This window comes from Molossus molossus, unplaced genomic scaffold, assembly GCF_014108415.1.
Source record: "Molossus molossus isolate mMolMol1 unplaced genomic scaffold, mMolMol1.p scaffold_m16_p_20, whole genome shotgun sequence".
In the NCBI taxonomy this organism is placed as follows: Eukaryota; Metazoa; Chordata; class Mammalia; order Chiroptera; family Molossidae; genus Molossus; species Molossus molossus.
This window is the reverse complement of record NW_023425356.1, coordinates 49,582,829-49,597,706: the sequence shown is the minus strand read 5'-3', so window position 1 is coordinate 49,597,706 and position 14,878 is coordinate 49,582,829. Positions and strand designations below refer to the sequence as shown.

Sequence of the window (14,878 nt, the reverse complement as noted above, 5' to 3'; positions counted from 1 at the left end):
CCGCATTCCGTGTCTTTCTCGCAGCCCTTTGAGCAGACAGCTCGCTGAGCTGCCTCTGTACCATCGAGGCAGGTCCAAAGCAAGGGAGCCCCCAGATCATGTTGGAAATACGAGCTTTCAAAAAAATAAAGAAAGTGCATCGTTTTGAAATCTTATACACTGTCGCCAGTGTCCGGGAGTTCCTTCTGTTGGCCCTGACCTCCCTTAGTGCTTTCGTCCCTGTGCAGAACAGTTCTCCATCTCGTCCAGAGGGTCCAAGGTATTTTTGTGCAGAAGGACTCTCTCACCTGAAAAAAAAGGCAAATGGGTTTCATTTCCCTTCCGGACCCCCTTCCGTGCCTCGGTCTTTCTGCTGATGAGGCTCAGCATCCAGGCCCTCCCCTTCGGCAGGCGGGCGGGCGGGAGCCCCGCGCAGGAGGCAGGGCCCCTGGAAGGGTCCGAGCAGCACCCAGAACAATGGAGCCCTTGTGCAGGGCCCCCTCGGCCCCCTCGGTCACGGCCACGCATTCCAGCCCTGCTGGCCTCTGAAAACGACACTGCGGATTTAAGGTCGTCTGCGGTTCTTGTAACACCTCGCTCTTTTTTCTGCCCTGCTTTCTGCCCTCACTTTTTAAAAATCTTGCTCGCTTTTTTCTTTGTAGGACAAGGAGGGTACTCTTTAAAACAGAGAGAAGTACGTTGAGGGCAAATGGAAGGAAATCCACTTCACCTAGCAGGTTATAACCCCAAGGAACTCATTAGTCCCCAGAGGTGGCGCCGCAGGAAGTGTGAACGCGTTCAGAACCCCTTGGCCCAGGTCGTGAATGCGATCCACAGACGCCCCAAAGAAAAGCCCGGCCGCGGCGGCTGTCTGCAATGGAGTCGGAGTTGCTCCCAGTCCTCCCACGGCAGAGGGTGACCTCGGCCTGCCTGGGACGGATTTCCCAACAGCCCTGTGTCCTCTCAGCGACCGCCGGCCTCGGTCCCCTCCAGGCCCAGAGGACCCCTCGAGCCTCTCCTGGGATGGGCCAGGTTTAGAAACGAAGACTAGAAGGGAGCGTTGTAGCTCGCTCTCCCGTTCACCCATCTGCCGACCGCGGTGCCAATATGACTGTCGGTCAGGCAATGGTGACGTCGGGCCGGTGGGAACGCGCTGAGGTCACACTGGATCCTGAAACACAGATGCTTTCTTTTATGTAAAGTCAGGCCCTTCTTGCTCCTGAGACTTTGCAGGCCCGAGGCCCTGAGTAGCATCTTCACGTCACCCTGCGCTCCGCCCTCAGCAGAACCTTCGGTCCCCTGGCCCCTTCTGCTTTTGTCCAGGTCCAGCTGTCTCAACCTAGGACACTTTCTATTTATCATCTATCTATCTATCTATCTATCTATCTATCTATCTATCTATCTATTTTTATAATCCTCACTTGACGATATTTACCCATTAACATTAAATAGAGTGGGAGGGAGGGAGAGCCAGAGAGAGAGACACACATCACATCGACCGGTTGCCTCCCGCACAACCCAGACCAGGATCAAACCGCAACCCAAGTACGAGCCCTTGACCGGAATCGAACCGCAACTCATCGGTCCACAGGTCGATGCTCTAACCGCTGAGCCAAATCAGCCAGGTCGCAGCCTAGGACACTTAAGAAGACAGCTGCTCCAGCCTCCGCCCAGGCCAGTCCACCACGGCCCCATGGGCGGGCCAGGCGTCCGTTCGCCACGGTCCTCGCCCGTTCTCAGCAGGCATGTTGACAGCCGGGCCTGCCAGGTGATGCTGGCTGCTGTCCCCCCTGAACTGCTCTGCTCTCAGCACCGCGGAGCCATCGGTCTGCTGTCTCCGTCCTTCCAAATGTTGGTGGGCAAATCTGGCCTCTTGGAAACAGGTGACCCAACACTAAAGGGACCTTTGCGTCCTCCTTGTTGGCTTCGCTCACGGACCTCTTCCCCGCCTCTCTGCTGACTCCCCTGGGAGCTGGTCCAAGCGCCATCTTCCTTCACACCAGCCCCCCGCTTTCCTTCTGGGCCAGCGAACCACCTCTTTCTTTGGGAGAACCACGAGGCCAAGCGGACACCACGGCCCCATACACTTCTGTCAACGCCGACGTCACTTGCTTCATCGATGTCATTTATGTCAAGTGAACAGAAGTGGTTCGCTTCCATGGGGCACTTGCTGAGTGGCAGGCATGATGCCCAAGAGGCTTTTCTGGTTGTCCCCTTTGCCCCATTAAATGGATAAGGTGCTAATATTGCCCCCCCTACCAGCACAAAAACGAAGACCCAGGGAGGCTGAGGAACTTCTTAAGGTTAATTTCACCAAAGTCATAAAGCTAATCATGGCCAGAGCCCAGGTACACGCATCGGTCACCGGATTCCACAGTCCTCATTCTTCGCTGCTGTTCCGAAGGTCCCTCAGCCCGACGTGGGCTGGGAACTGGGGGAATCCGCCTGAGTCAAGTGTGTTTTCAACTTGGACTTGAGAAATGCTGCAGTGTGTTTGATCCAGGTGTTTTCCTTGTAGTATCTTCAATTTGGAGCTTCTGTAGACTTGGTAGAAGATGAGATTCATGGTAGTCGTATGGAAAATATAATTAAACCAGACGAGAGTTCTGTGGAAATGACAGGGATTACCGTCCACAGTTATTTCACTTATTTTCATTCCTTTTTCATGTTAACGACACACGCCCCCTTGACATGATGCAGAGCGGTCTGTGTGCTACCATGTGTGTTCAGTCTCAAGCCCTCTAAGAACCGGTGTGCCCTATTTCACGCGTGTTCCCAGGGATCCATCAGTGGCCACGGAACAGTGCTGGAGAGTGTATGGAATTAGCCGGGCAATGTTGTCACATCTCTCCGATTCACTGGGCCGCCAGTGTCGTATGTAGTTTTGCGATAAGAATGCGAAAGAGGTTAAGCTCCTCGATTCAGCAGTCACTAGACCTATTTTAATTTAGAAGTGTGTGTATGGATTCAGTCGTCATGAACAGTTGGCAGAGGGAACATCAAGGAATTTTGAAGTCCTGGCTAAAAGAAATAGAAATTTGGGAGAAACGGTGAATATCACGTGCAGAACAGGTTTCCTTAGCTTTACGTCTCTGCGTAAACTTATCTTATTAGTCTGTAGAACAGCGGTTCTCAACCCAGGGGGTTGCTTGACCCTTTCACAGGGGTCGCCTAAGACATAACAGTAGCAAAATTACAGTTATGAAGTAGCAACAAAAATAATGTTATGGTTGGGGGTCACCACAACGTGAGAAACTGTATCCAAGGGCCGTGGCATTAGCAGGGTTGAGAACCACTTCTAGAGGAACATCTTGATCTGGTCATAAAAATCATTACTTGGAACTTGAGACCCATCAGTGTGTGTTTGTGTTTAAAATCTGATTTCCACTAAAACACAGCCGTAGGGAAGAAAGGGTTAAGAAGCCACATCAGCTTTCTCTGGAATACCTCTCATCATTTACAAATTTTAAGTATCACACAGAATGTTTGCCCCAAATACCTGGGTACAGCCAAGTTGACACACAAATTCAACTATTGCAGGTTGTTTTTATGTTTATCCTTATTTTAGCTGTTCCCATTTTCTGGAGATTTTTCTCTTTGGATATATTTCAGTTCCTGTTGTGCTATTTCAAAGAAATGCTGTGATTTTTTTTTTTACCTTTTTCACTAAAAAAGAAATGTGTATTAGTTGATTCTAACCACAGTTGTATTTCGGGTAAGGGTTTTCTTTATGACAATGTTACATTTTAAGCAAACACAGATATTTTCCCCAATAGTTGATACTCGAACAATCATTTGGGCCCTTTCAGCATCACTAATATTATCTGAAACCTAATATAGAGGAGAGATTGGTTTTAAAGAAACCATTTAAATTATGCTGTGTAGACCACTATGTGTTTGGATAAAAGATGATTTTATGGTAAGCGCACTCAGCATATCAAGATAGAAATCTTCCAAATAGTCCTAATTTTAGAAAAATGCACAGGGAGATTGTTGACATAACAAGATTCAAGCATGTGTTTAAATGTTGGACATAGGAATATTTTATACTCGTGACCGTATCTGTTATACAAAGTAATACAGGCCTTTGGGTGGGTTGAAAGCTGGATTCGAATTCGAAACTTCCGAGGGGACCTCAGGACGGAGCGCCGTCATCTCTCGGGTTTCTCCAAGAAGCCTCGTGCTCCCCTTTGCCTTGGACAGTTCGGATCAAAGCAGTCGTCTCGCAGCTTAAATGCGACGACTGTCAGCTGCAGGAGGGACGTCCTCCCAGCCCTTTGCCTCTTTATCCCCTGCTGTTGTCACCCAAGTTCTTTACTGCAGACTGAGACATGCGCCGGTACCACCCAGAAATAGATTCTGTTAGAAGCAACTGGGCTGAATGAGAATTAAAAAAAAAAAAAAAAAATGAGCTCCATCGGAATTAAGATGTGTTTGTTATTGTTCTTTTTCATCAAGTTAGCATCTTTAAAATACCGAGGGCAGTTTTTTTTATATGGCTGTCTGACTTCATTAATCTTACATAGTTTGGTAATGTTTATTTCGATGCTCTTTAGCTATGAAAAGAGACGAAAAGCTATAGGAAGAATTAAAAGGTGGTAGCAGGTAAAAGACAGAGTCAAGGCAGAGGGGAGATGGAAATAACGTCAGCGGACAGTGCCGGGCCCTGCTGCTAACTCGGTGGTTGTCCGCGGGACCCCCTGACCAGATCCGTGCGGTGGGTGCTCCTGTCTCATGGAGCTTCCTGCAGACTGGACGTGCACTGGCCCCTCCGCTTCCCAGCAGCTTGCCCACAGTCTCAGCTCACGTCTGTAGACTTCCTCAGAGTCATCAAGGTCTTTACATCGATTGAAATCCAATCTGGATGCCAATATTTATCCTGCCAGGCACAGTGGAGGCTCTACAGGGAGAACCCACTTCTAGGAATTCAGGAGATCACACCGATAGCAACACCCCAGCTATCCGGGGCACGGCCTGTCGGGTTCCTTGGGAAACAGAAACCCTAACCCTCTAGAAGTGTGGCTTTTCCTTCATTTATTCCCCAAGGCTCATGAAGCTCCCCCCCCCCAAATGTAGGGCACCGCGCTAAGCACTAGGGGTAAAAGAATAACACGTTCCCTCGGTCCCTGTCTTTGAAATCTCACCACTTCTAAGGTCCATCTCCAGTGTTCCTGTCCATAGTGACTCCCCAGCCCTGGCCGGTTTGGCTCAGCGGTTAGAGCCTCAGCCTGCGGTCCTGAGAGACCCGGGTTCGGTTCCCGCTAAGGGTATGTACCTCGGTTGCAGTTTGTCCCCGGCCCTGGTTGGGTTGTGCGGGAGGCAGCCACTCAGTGTGTCCCTTTCACATTGATGTTTCTCTCTCTCTCTCCCTCCCACTCTCTCTGAACAAAAAATGAAAAAATGTCCTTGGGTGAGGATTAAAAAAAAAAGGAAACACCGTAGTGACTCCCCAGAGCCCCTCACGCCCAAGCTTGTCACAGCGTTGTCCGGCCAGAGGAAAGGCTTACACACCAGGCCAGCACCCTCGGGCTGCCTTTGTGTCTCTCCCAGCGCCCCAAGACACTGGATAAGGACTCCCTGTTTGAATGAATGAAATACCTGTCCCAGAGATGCAGACCACGCCAGAATCCCCTCGGGGTCTTTCTGCGGCATGTTCCTGCCATGGTCTTTTACAGGTTTGGTCGCCTGCCCTTCTAGCCTCTGACATCAGAGGTGGGTGTGGAGAAAACGCAGTGAAAACATTCTCTGTCATGGGAGGCTTGGAAAATACAAAGCTGTGTCACCATGGAAACAGTCTTTTCATAATGATGGCCTAATTCACCACCAAAAGGTTAAATGATATTTTTACTCTGTGTTTAAGGTGGTGGAGCATGGCATAACAAGAACGAGAGGCTTGAAAGGGGGCCAGCGTGGGCCTCTGAAAATCACTCTGCCTGTGGGTGACCATCCGGCGCTGCCCCCTGGTGAGACGAGACCACAAAGCCCCATTAGCTCTGCAGGGGGTTTAGGTACACACTGCTGCTGGGGTGCTTCGGATTTCTCTTGTTCCCCTTTGCAAGAGTTGCAGTCACCAGCCTTATTGGACGGTTTCAGTGATTCTCCAAGAAGCCTCTGGCGTAATTAGATGAGGGATTTAAGAACAATAACCAAACAGCACCCGAGGAACAGGGGTCCCGGTCCAGCCCAGAACTGCTGGGACGGATGCTCTAAGGCAGTGGTTCTTAACCCTCCTGACACCGCGACCCTTTGACACAGGTCCTCACGTTGTGGTGACCCCCAGCCGTAAAATTGTTTTCGTTGCTACTTTGTAACTGTAATTTTGCTCCTGTTATGTCTTAGGCGGTCCCTGTGAAAGGGTCGTTCGACCCCCAAAGGGGTCGCAACCCCCAGGTTGAGAACCACTGCTTTAAGGTGGCTGGATTTCTCTAATTCGACTGGTTCGGTCGTCCTTCACCGCCTAAAGTATCCGTGTTTCGGAGAAAGCTCATCTGTTAGAATTCCGTAAAACAGCCTGCTTTTAAATGCTGTGCACACAGTTCCGTAGGAAAGTTAGGGCGTCGATTTTCAGAAACAATTTCACATTGACAGGGCTGAGTTGTTTTTTTTTTTTTTTAATTTTTTTAATTGCATTAGGCTTCTCAAAAACTATTAGGAAAAAAATGCAATAGGAAGGCCTACCCACTGTATTTTTTTTTTTTTCAGAAGAAAGCTGGTTTTCACAATATTATTCACATTTTGTAAACAACTTCAATGAACCTGCTCATAAAAGGTTAAATGTTTGCAGACCATTCTTTTTTGCCTCAAAGATCAGAGACAAATTACTATTTTTATTTTACATTCTCTTGATGAGGATAATGCTGAACAGCTGTCACGTCGGAGCTCCGACTGCAAAGAATCCTGCTGCAATCCTATAATTTAAACAAAGAAAAAGTACAGTCACACACAGCGTGCGGAACAGAGCGCGCACTGGGTTAGAGCGGGGCTTAGAGGAAAGCAGGCGTCTGCTCTCTGCAGTTACTCGGTTAGAAGGAGAACCCCGTCTCCGTCCGTTTTCCCCACTCATCTCAGACCCACTAGCAGGGGCGACGGGTACCCCTCTGTTTCTACAGGCGGAACAGACGTGAAATGTGCCTTCTGAACTCCGTGACTCCCCATCCTGTCCCTGCTGTTGTTGGAACAGTTACGATCTGCCTGTGACCACATGTCTGTCAGTGTCTCCAAGAGCTGAAGGGAATTGCAGATGGTTTCGTTGGTCATTCCGGACCGCGTCCTTGGTCCCAGGTGTGGAGAATTACACTGTTCGGTGTTCTCCACTTACTCTCACACCTCACTTAATTGCATCTGGTTTCCAAAAATGAAAGTGAGGGTGTTTTGCATGTTTGGGTATGCAACATGTACAGCGAGGCCACAGGCTGAGCATGGCGAGGAACGGGGAAATTCAGTGTACCTACATGAAACCGTGGGCGGTGATGTAATGTTCCTGGTGTCTCATGCTCCGAGAGGTTCCTTTATAAAGACTAGTTCTTCTGCTTTTCTATTTGGGCTCAATCATTTATTTATTTATTTTTTACAGAGGCCAGTATTTCAGTAATGTCTTGTTCTCTAGAAATGCATTTTACATTTATTATTTTATCGACACAAAACTGACCGGGTACATTATGGATATTGCACTGTTTTGTAATGCTTCTTGATTTTTTTTTCTTTTTTTACCTAAAGAAGATAGAAATTGGTTTAACATTGCCTTCATCCTACGTTCCTTAGAGAAATCGATTCTCGGAGCCGCGACGTGTCCTTCTGTCGGTGGACAAAGTGGTGCCCTCCTCCCGAGGTTGTGATGCGGAGCTTCCGTGTAGGGTGCTTGGCACAGTTCCTAAAACAAGAGAAATGTTTCTGAGAAAGGGAGCGTGTTGATGCTGAAGTGCCACCACCCCCGACTGCTAAGTACAACAGCAAAACCCCAACATGTTTCAGACGAGAGGTGACTTATACCCATTATGGACATTTCTACTGCTTTACGTAAAAGGCGTTTCCTCCCAAAGCTGTAGGTCACTGTTCTCATGTAGATTCAGAATTTCATGATCACTGTGTCATCCTTACTATTATCAAGTAGTAGGGGATCCGAACTCATCCACTTGGGGTTTCCCTGGGCTCCAGCTTCTCTAACGAGTAGACACTCTAGACACTGAAATGCATTGGACGGCACCCTTGGTTTAGGGAAATCCTGTCCTGCGCCCCCTCCTTCCCCATGCATCGAGGTCCGGGAAGGGGGAGATAAACAGGACCCCAGAGACTAATGGGGGAGCGCAGGACTAGGCTGCATAGTAAGTGATAAAAGTGAGCACAAGACACAGATGAAGGACAGAGTGGGGAGTGGTGGGGGTCTGAGGGTCATCAGGAGCTTTTTTAGAAGGGGTGGACCAGGGCTTTGAAAGATGTAAAGTCCTCACCGGTGGGAGGAGGGGATCCCAAGCGGACCAACTTGCAGAAAACTTATATAAAAAAATACACCGTTTGCCATCTTTCTATGGCTGGAACTGAAAATGTTTTATGCTTACATTTCTACCTTAAAATTCCCAAGTGCGTGTTGAGAGTCAAGTAGCTCTTATCCCCTGACTACTCAGAGAGGAAAGGGGGCGACTAACATTGACTGAGCACCCCCAATGCCCTTGGCAAGGTCATAGCGTGCGTGTTATCTCGTTTAGCTGCGAAAGTTTTCCAGGGAGTTGTGTCCCCATTTTCAAGACGGAGAAGCTGAGTCCCGGTCACATTAAGGAACTGAAGTGTGGCCACACAACCAGTAGGTGATAGAGCCTAATGTGAACCTCAGGTGTTCGCTTCAAATGCAGTACCCTCAAAACCACATCTCAGTGACCACTGATTCTTAGGATGTGGGCTCAGCGTGGGGCACATCTGCAGTGGGTTTGGGGTTTGTTGTTGTTGGTGTGTGTGTGTGTGTGTGTGTGTGTGTGTGTGTGTGTTTGCTCTGGGAAGAAGTTTGGGAACGTGAGTGGCCTTTGTCAATGCCATGACAGACCTTTCCTCCCTCACTCGACCACTCCAAGGCCTTTCCACCTATTTATCCCAGATCCAGTTGTGCTTATATCACAGATGAATGCGTGAAGAAATACATAAGACTTGATTTAATTCTTTCAGTGGCCAAAGACCATTTAAAGAGAAATGTCATCGGAACAACGGTCATTGCTGAAACGCCCAGTCTTCCACCTTGCTGTGGTAGCAGTGAGATGCCCGGCAATGTCCTTGAAGTGTCCTTGCAGCCTGGGGCCCTAGTCTCAGGACTGGAAACGGACTGTTGTGTTGTAGAGTGAGCACATATTATAATCTGTTTAAAATGTGTCGGATACTTCTGAGTGAGAGGAGCCTACAGAAATGGTTAGGACCAGTTTCTATCTTTGTTGTTGATTTCGTGGCCTTCACATATGCATATTGGTTCAAAGGCAAAGCTTGTCATGTATAAACTCATGTAAGGCATTTAGCACAGTGCTTTCTCTAGAACTGATTGGATGATTGAAAGCCTGGCAGATCAAAGTATGTACATTTCCAAGGAGAAGTATTTCATGTTCACATTGGAAGCAATAAATTATCCCCACCCCCTTTTTTTTTTTTTGCATTCGTAATTAAATCTTTCCAAATGCTAGAAAGTAGCCAGACCACGAACAATATTTGTATCATGTTCTGGGGTTTAGCTGGTTCAACCTGACTTGAAATGGAGACCATTTGTTCTAAATTGATTTCAATGCCAAGCCAATAGGTCAGCGTTTAATGACGAAGATGCCATTCCAGCCCAGCCTCTGGTGGAGAAGCCAAAATTAATTAGCTCAAGTCCCACAGTATAGAAAACAGATGCCTCTCTCCTGTTGCACAAATAAATTCTTTGAGTATAGACGTGTTCTGTTTTATCCAAAGAGTAACAAGTTAGAAGTTAAAATTGTGAGTTTTTCACAACGGAGCCAGCCTTTGGTAGTGATGACAGAGGCATGAATTTACATAACGAATTCCAGCGAGTGCATGAAAAAATGAATTATCCTCTATATCTCTTATTCTGGGTCCAGGCCAGGCCTAGGAGATTTAGTTTGAAATCCGGGCTGATCCAATTCAGAGAGACCTGGGGGTTAGTTCCAAAAAACACCAAGGTTATTTCTAATCTCCAGAATCCTCGGGGGCCCCTCCCAGAAGTTTACATCTGCACACATGTTTGGATTCCGTCCCTGAGCCAGCTTGCAAATGGCTTACGGTTAGATTGGTCTCTAGAGGAACGTTGTGAGGTGTGCTGTGTATCTGGTTATTTATCTCAGCTTTCATTCAGAATTACATTACCTGCTTCTCCTAGACTGTCACAGGTACGGGAGGACTAATAACTGTGTGGTTCTGATCTCTTCTCAGAATTAACAGCTGCGCTGTAAAGATGGTACCAGCTGGTCACGCACCTCCAAATACAGTAAATAGACGTCGATCACCTGATCGTGTCTGGCGCTCTCCTTTCTTCTGAAGGAGTGTGAAATAACCCACGTTTCCACTCCTTTCTGGCAGAATGAAAATGATGAGAATGGCCAAGCAGAAAACTTCTCCATGGACCCCCAGCTGGAGCGGCAGGTGGAGACCATCCGCAACCTCGTGGACTCCTACATGTCGATCATCAACAAATGCATCCGAGACCTGATTCCCAAGACAATAATGCACCTGATGGTCAATAATGTAAGTGGATGTAAACCCTTCGACTTGAACTTGGCGCCCTTCCCGCTGTGGGGGCGGCTCACATTCCCTTCAGTCGCCTTGCAAGGGTTTCTGGGGGTTGAAACACCTATTAGCTGGTTCATCGTTCTCTATGACGGGCGGTAAGTGGCTGCCCGGTGGAAGGGGGCCTAGGGAAGAAAGCGTGAAGCCCCCGCTCTGGCACCGCCGTGGTCCCTGTGGCTGACTTCTCCAGAAGGGTGCGGATTGGCTCACAAGAAAGCAGAGCAGCCCTGGCCGGTTTGGCTCAGCGGTTAGAGCGTCGGCCTGCGGTCTGGAGAGACCCGGGTTCGGTTCCTGCTAAGGGCACGTACCTCGGTTACAGTTTGTCCCCGGCCCTGGTTGGTCGTGCGGTGGCAGCCACTCGATGTGTTCCTTTCACATCGATGTTTCTCTCTCTCTGTCTCTTCCTCTCTCTCCCTCCCACTCTATCTGTACAAAAAATGGAAAAATGTCCTCGGGTGAGGATAAAAAAAAAAAAAAAAGAAAGCAGAGTATCACTGTGGTCGGGGTAGAAACGAATTGTGAAGCCAGCAATCAAACCTGATGCCCTGGCTCCTAGACTTCGAGATGAAAGACAAAAGATATATATATACACACATTTTTTAGTAGATATACCTATGCGCGCGCGCACACACACACACACACACACACACACACAATATGCGAGTATGACCGTTTTCACCTGCTAAAACCTATGCGCTGCTCTGTCCCCTGTCAAAGGGCTTCGTGTCCTGTCCTCTTGGATGCAGAGTCAGTCCACAGTCCTTTTCTAAGGTCAGGAGGATACAGCCACAGCTCCCCAAGGGTCCTGCTAGACGGGCCATCTGGTGACCCATGCCCCTAGCATCTCTCCCTCTCCATGGTCATCATCACAGCGGCCTCGCTAGGAGGCTTCATTACACGGTCCGGGTTGGTTCTCTCGGTAGCTACTTATTTCAAGTACAGATAATATCCCGAGTTATTCGAGGAGTTACATGTAGATGAGAGGCTCTGATGGGGTGTTTCATAGCAGGCTCTCCTGTGTCTTGAAAAGCGGGACGACTGTTTTATTCCTACTTATCGTCCAAGGACATCCTTGCATTGAAACCCCTGATCAGTTCTGAGCACTTACTTGTAACAAGTGAAAATTGGATGGCAAAGTCCTGAGAAGAACCCCACGCTCAAATTCAGGAGGAAGCTGGATCCTGAACCTGGTTCTGCTGGGGACACTGCTGGCCAGGGACACATCGCTGAGCTTCGTGTCTGCCTCCTCCACGTGTGAAGCGTCCGTGGCTGAGGGACTTACTCCAGAAGATAATGTCTATGGAAGTACCACGAAGAAGATAATCGTAAGAAACAAAGACGGCTGCCTATTGAAGAACCATCACAGCCTTTATCCATACTTCAAATTCCTTTCAGAATCATTTTCTAAGTACGACAGCTCATTCGCTGTCCGTGATCTGTGTCAGAAGCCCCAAGCACTCCTGTTAGAAATCATTTTCAGCCGGTTCGGCTCAGCAGTTAGAGCGTCGGCCCGCGGACCAATGAGTCACGGGTTCGATTCCAGTCAAGGGCACCTCAGTTGCGGTTCGTCCCCGGCCCTGGCTGGGTCGTGTGGGAGGCAACCAGTGGATGTGTCTCTCTCGCATCGATGTCTCTCTCTCTCTCCCTCCCTCCTTCCCACTCTATCTGATGATAAATGGAAAAAATATTCTCGGGTGAAGATAAAAGAAAGAAATGGTTTTCAACTCCATCTTCATACACACTTCGCGTGTTCAAACGAGGTTAGTGGGGTGCTTTGAAGTCTCAGGAGTGGGGAAGCTCTGAAGGCGCCCTTCGGCTAGCCAGGGGCCTGCTGTGGGCCCTGGTGGAAGCCATTTGGCCCGTCTGCGCCGAGGCCTCTTCTCCACCCGCAGTGAGGACCCCGAGGGGCCTCGCGGGATTGTCAGGGAACCTAATGAATGGGACCGTATGCCATTTTGAAAAATATAAAGTACTAAACAAATAGTCTGTGTATTTTTAAAATTGCCCTCTTAACTCGGCTTGGACGAGGCCGGGTTGTTTGGCCATGGTATAGCCGGGCCGGTGCTTGTTTAAACATTTGCCTGATTGAGGATCATTTATCTTTCCCCTGCTTTGCCGGGAGTCATTAGGGCCGCCGCGGCCTCCGAGCCACCCGTCTGCGCTGTCTTCAATCATCCACACAGGAAACAGCGCTTCCTGGCCCGAGCTGCGAGGCCTCGCTGAGCGCCAATTAGTGACAAGGAGGGAAAAGACCCCCTTGCAAATTGGTTCCACTTTCACCTTCTCAAGGAAAACACACGCACAGGCTCAGAGAGACTCAGGCACTACCCGGCCTGGCTCCTCCCGGTGAGCGGGCTCCTGCAAGGGGCCGGCCAGCCCACCTGCCGGCTGCGGCCAGGGACAGAGGCCCCGCTGGGTGTCGGGGGTCCTCGCCTAAGAATCGCGGGGAAGTCGCCTGAGTCAGGACTGCAGATAAGACCTCTAGCCCCAACGCTGGCGGCAGAGGCGAATGGGAATATGGAAAAAGCCAACCCATCACAGAACACTGCATTCCCAAGAAGAGACAATTCTCTCTGTTTGAAATGCAACTTTTCGTACCTCTCAGGAAACAGTTTTCATATCTAGGATGCCTGCTTTCTTCAAATTATTTTATCTGCTTTCTTACTATATATGTAAAAATGTGTCATTTATATATTTTTTAATTACATAATTCTATACATGGAAAAATATAAATTCTCCTGTTTAAAATCTATGCTGAAAGTATTACAGATGCCTCCTTCTTTTCCCCAACTGATCCCCTGTTCCCTGTTCCTGCCCCCAAGCATTGGCTGTGCATATGTGCACACAAGGTCTTTGGTTCATCTCTTCCGGCCCCCCACCCCCTTCCCTCTGAGGTTCTTCGGTCTGTTCCCTGCTTCCATGATTCTGGATGTATTTTGCTCGCTGATAAATAAAATAAAGCAAACCCCCTTTTTAAATGGACCCACACCCTCGTGGCAGCGTACTGTCCAGACGTCTCAGCCCTTTGGTTCGCTCTAGAAGCGCCCCGGCGGGCACAGCACCGTGGTGAACACCGAGCGCTGGGTCATGCGCGTGTTGATGGTTTTTATTTGACCTGAAGTGCAGAGAGCGTCAGTGGAGAGAACTACTCAAAGCATCACGACTGGAAAAGAAGCACCCTGGCTCCTCATTCGCGGTCCCCCCCCACCCAGCCCTGCGGCCTCTCTGAACGGCTCTGGGTAGCGCAGCGAGTGGTCCTGCAGAACCCGGGGTGGCCTCCAGCCGGTCCCCTCTTCGCGGACGTCCCCCCGTGGCCGCGCCGCGGCCTGTCGCCCCTGGAACGGGCACAGCGGCTCTGCCTCCCGAGAAAGAATGCGTTTCAGCCAAGTTTCCTGAGGCGCGGAGTGTGGTGGGCAGTTTCCTTTGAAAGTTTACATTAAGCGTCCGCCACTCAAGTCCCCATATGGAATTGTTTAAGCAGTTGAAAGCCAGCAATGAATGCCTCGCCCCAGACACACTGTAAGCCTTTGTCTGTCGAAACGCAGCAGCTGCTGCTCTGCTTAAACATTCCAGGTAACGGGACACAAAGGAAGGGCAAGTTGGTGACAGGCGGTCACTCCGGACAGGCTGCGCTCAGGCGCTGAAGCGAGCGCCCATGGAGCACCCCACGGCCAGTGCGCGTGGACGGCCCCTTCTCTGGAGCTCCCCCAACAGAGGGTTCCCCCCAGAGAATCCAGACAGCGGACCCAGCTCTACTCTGCAAATGTGTGTGGCAGAGTGACCACGGCACTCGCAGTGTTGTCCGGTTATAGACGATGAACTGGAGGCTCGGAGAGGCGACCTGGCTTGCTCAAGGCCACCCCGCTGGGGCAGCCCGGGCCAAGATGGAAGTCCAGAGCTCCCTCAGTCGGACCTTCTCTCCACGTCAACGTCGGGAAACGCATATGGTGAGGTTAGGAAAACCACGAAGTCACCCTCTGCAAAGTAGGGGGCTCCTCTCCCCATGGCTTCTACACGGGGTCTCTTCCCAGAGGTGCACGGGACACGAAGGTTTCATGAGGGTTTGTTGAAATATGAGAAGCAGTTTTTTCAAGCCGAAATCATTTATAACATTGTTCCTTGTATGTTAACAAGCCCAGACAAT

General features: G+C 49.5%; 1 protein-coding gene across 4 annotated transcripts in view; it reads left to right on the top strand.

The window, feature by feature from the left end:
* The window catches only part of DNM3 (dynamin 3), a 384,567-nt gene that overhangs the window by 342,579 nt on the left and 27,110 nt on the right, over positions 1–14,878 (top strand). For all 4 annotated transcript variants that reach the window (XM_036272290.1, XM_036272289.1, XM_036272291.1 and 1 more), the window contains one exon: positions 10,528–10,692. In XM_036272290.1, coding sequence (XP_036128183.1) covers positions 10,528–10,692 — 165 coding nt within the window. The remainder of the gene's footprint in view (positions 1–10,527; positions 10,693–14,878) is intronic.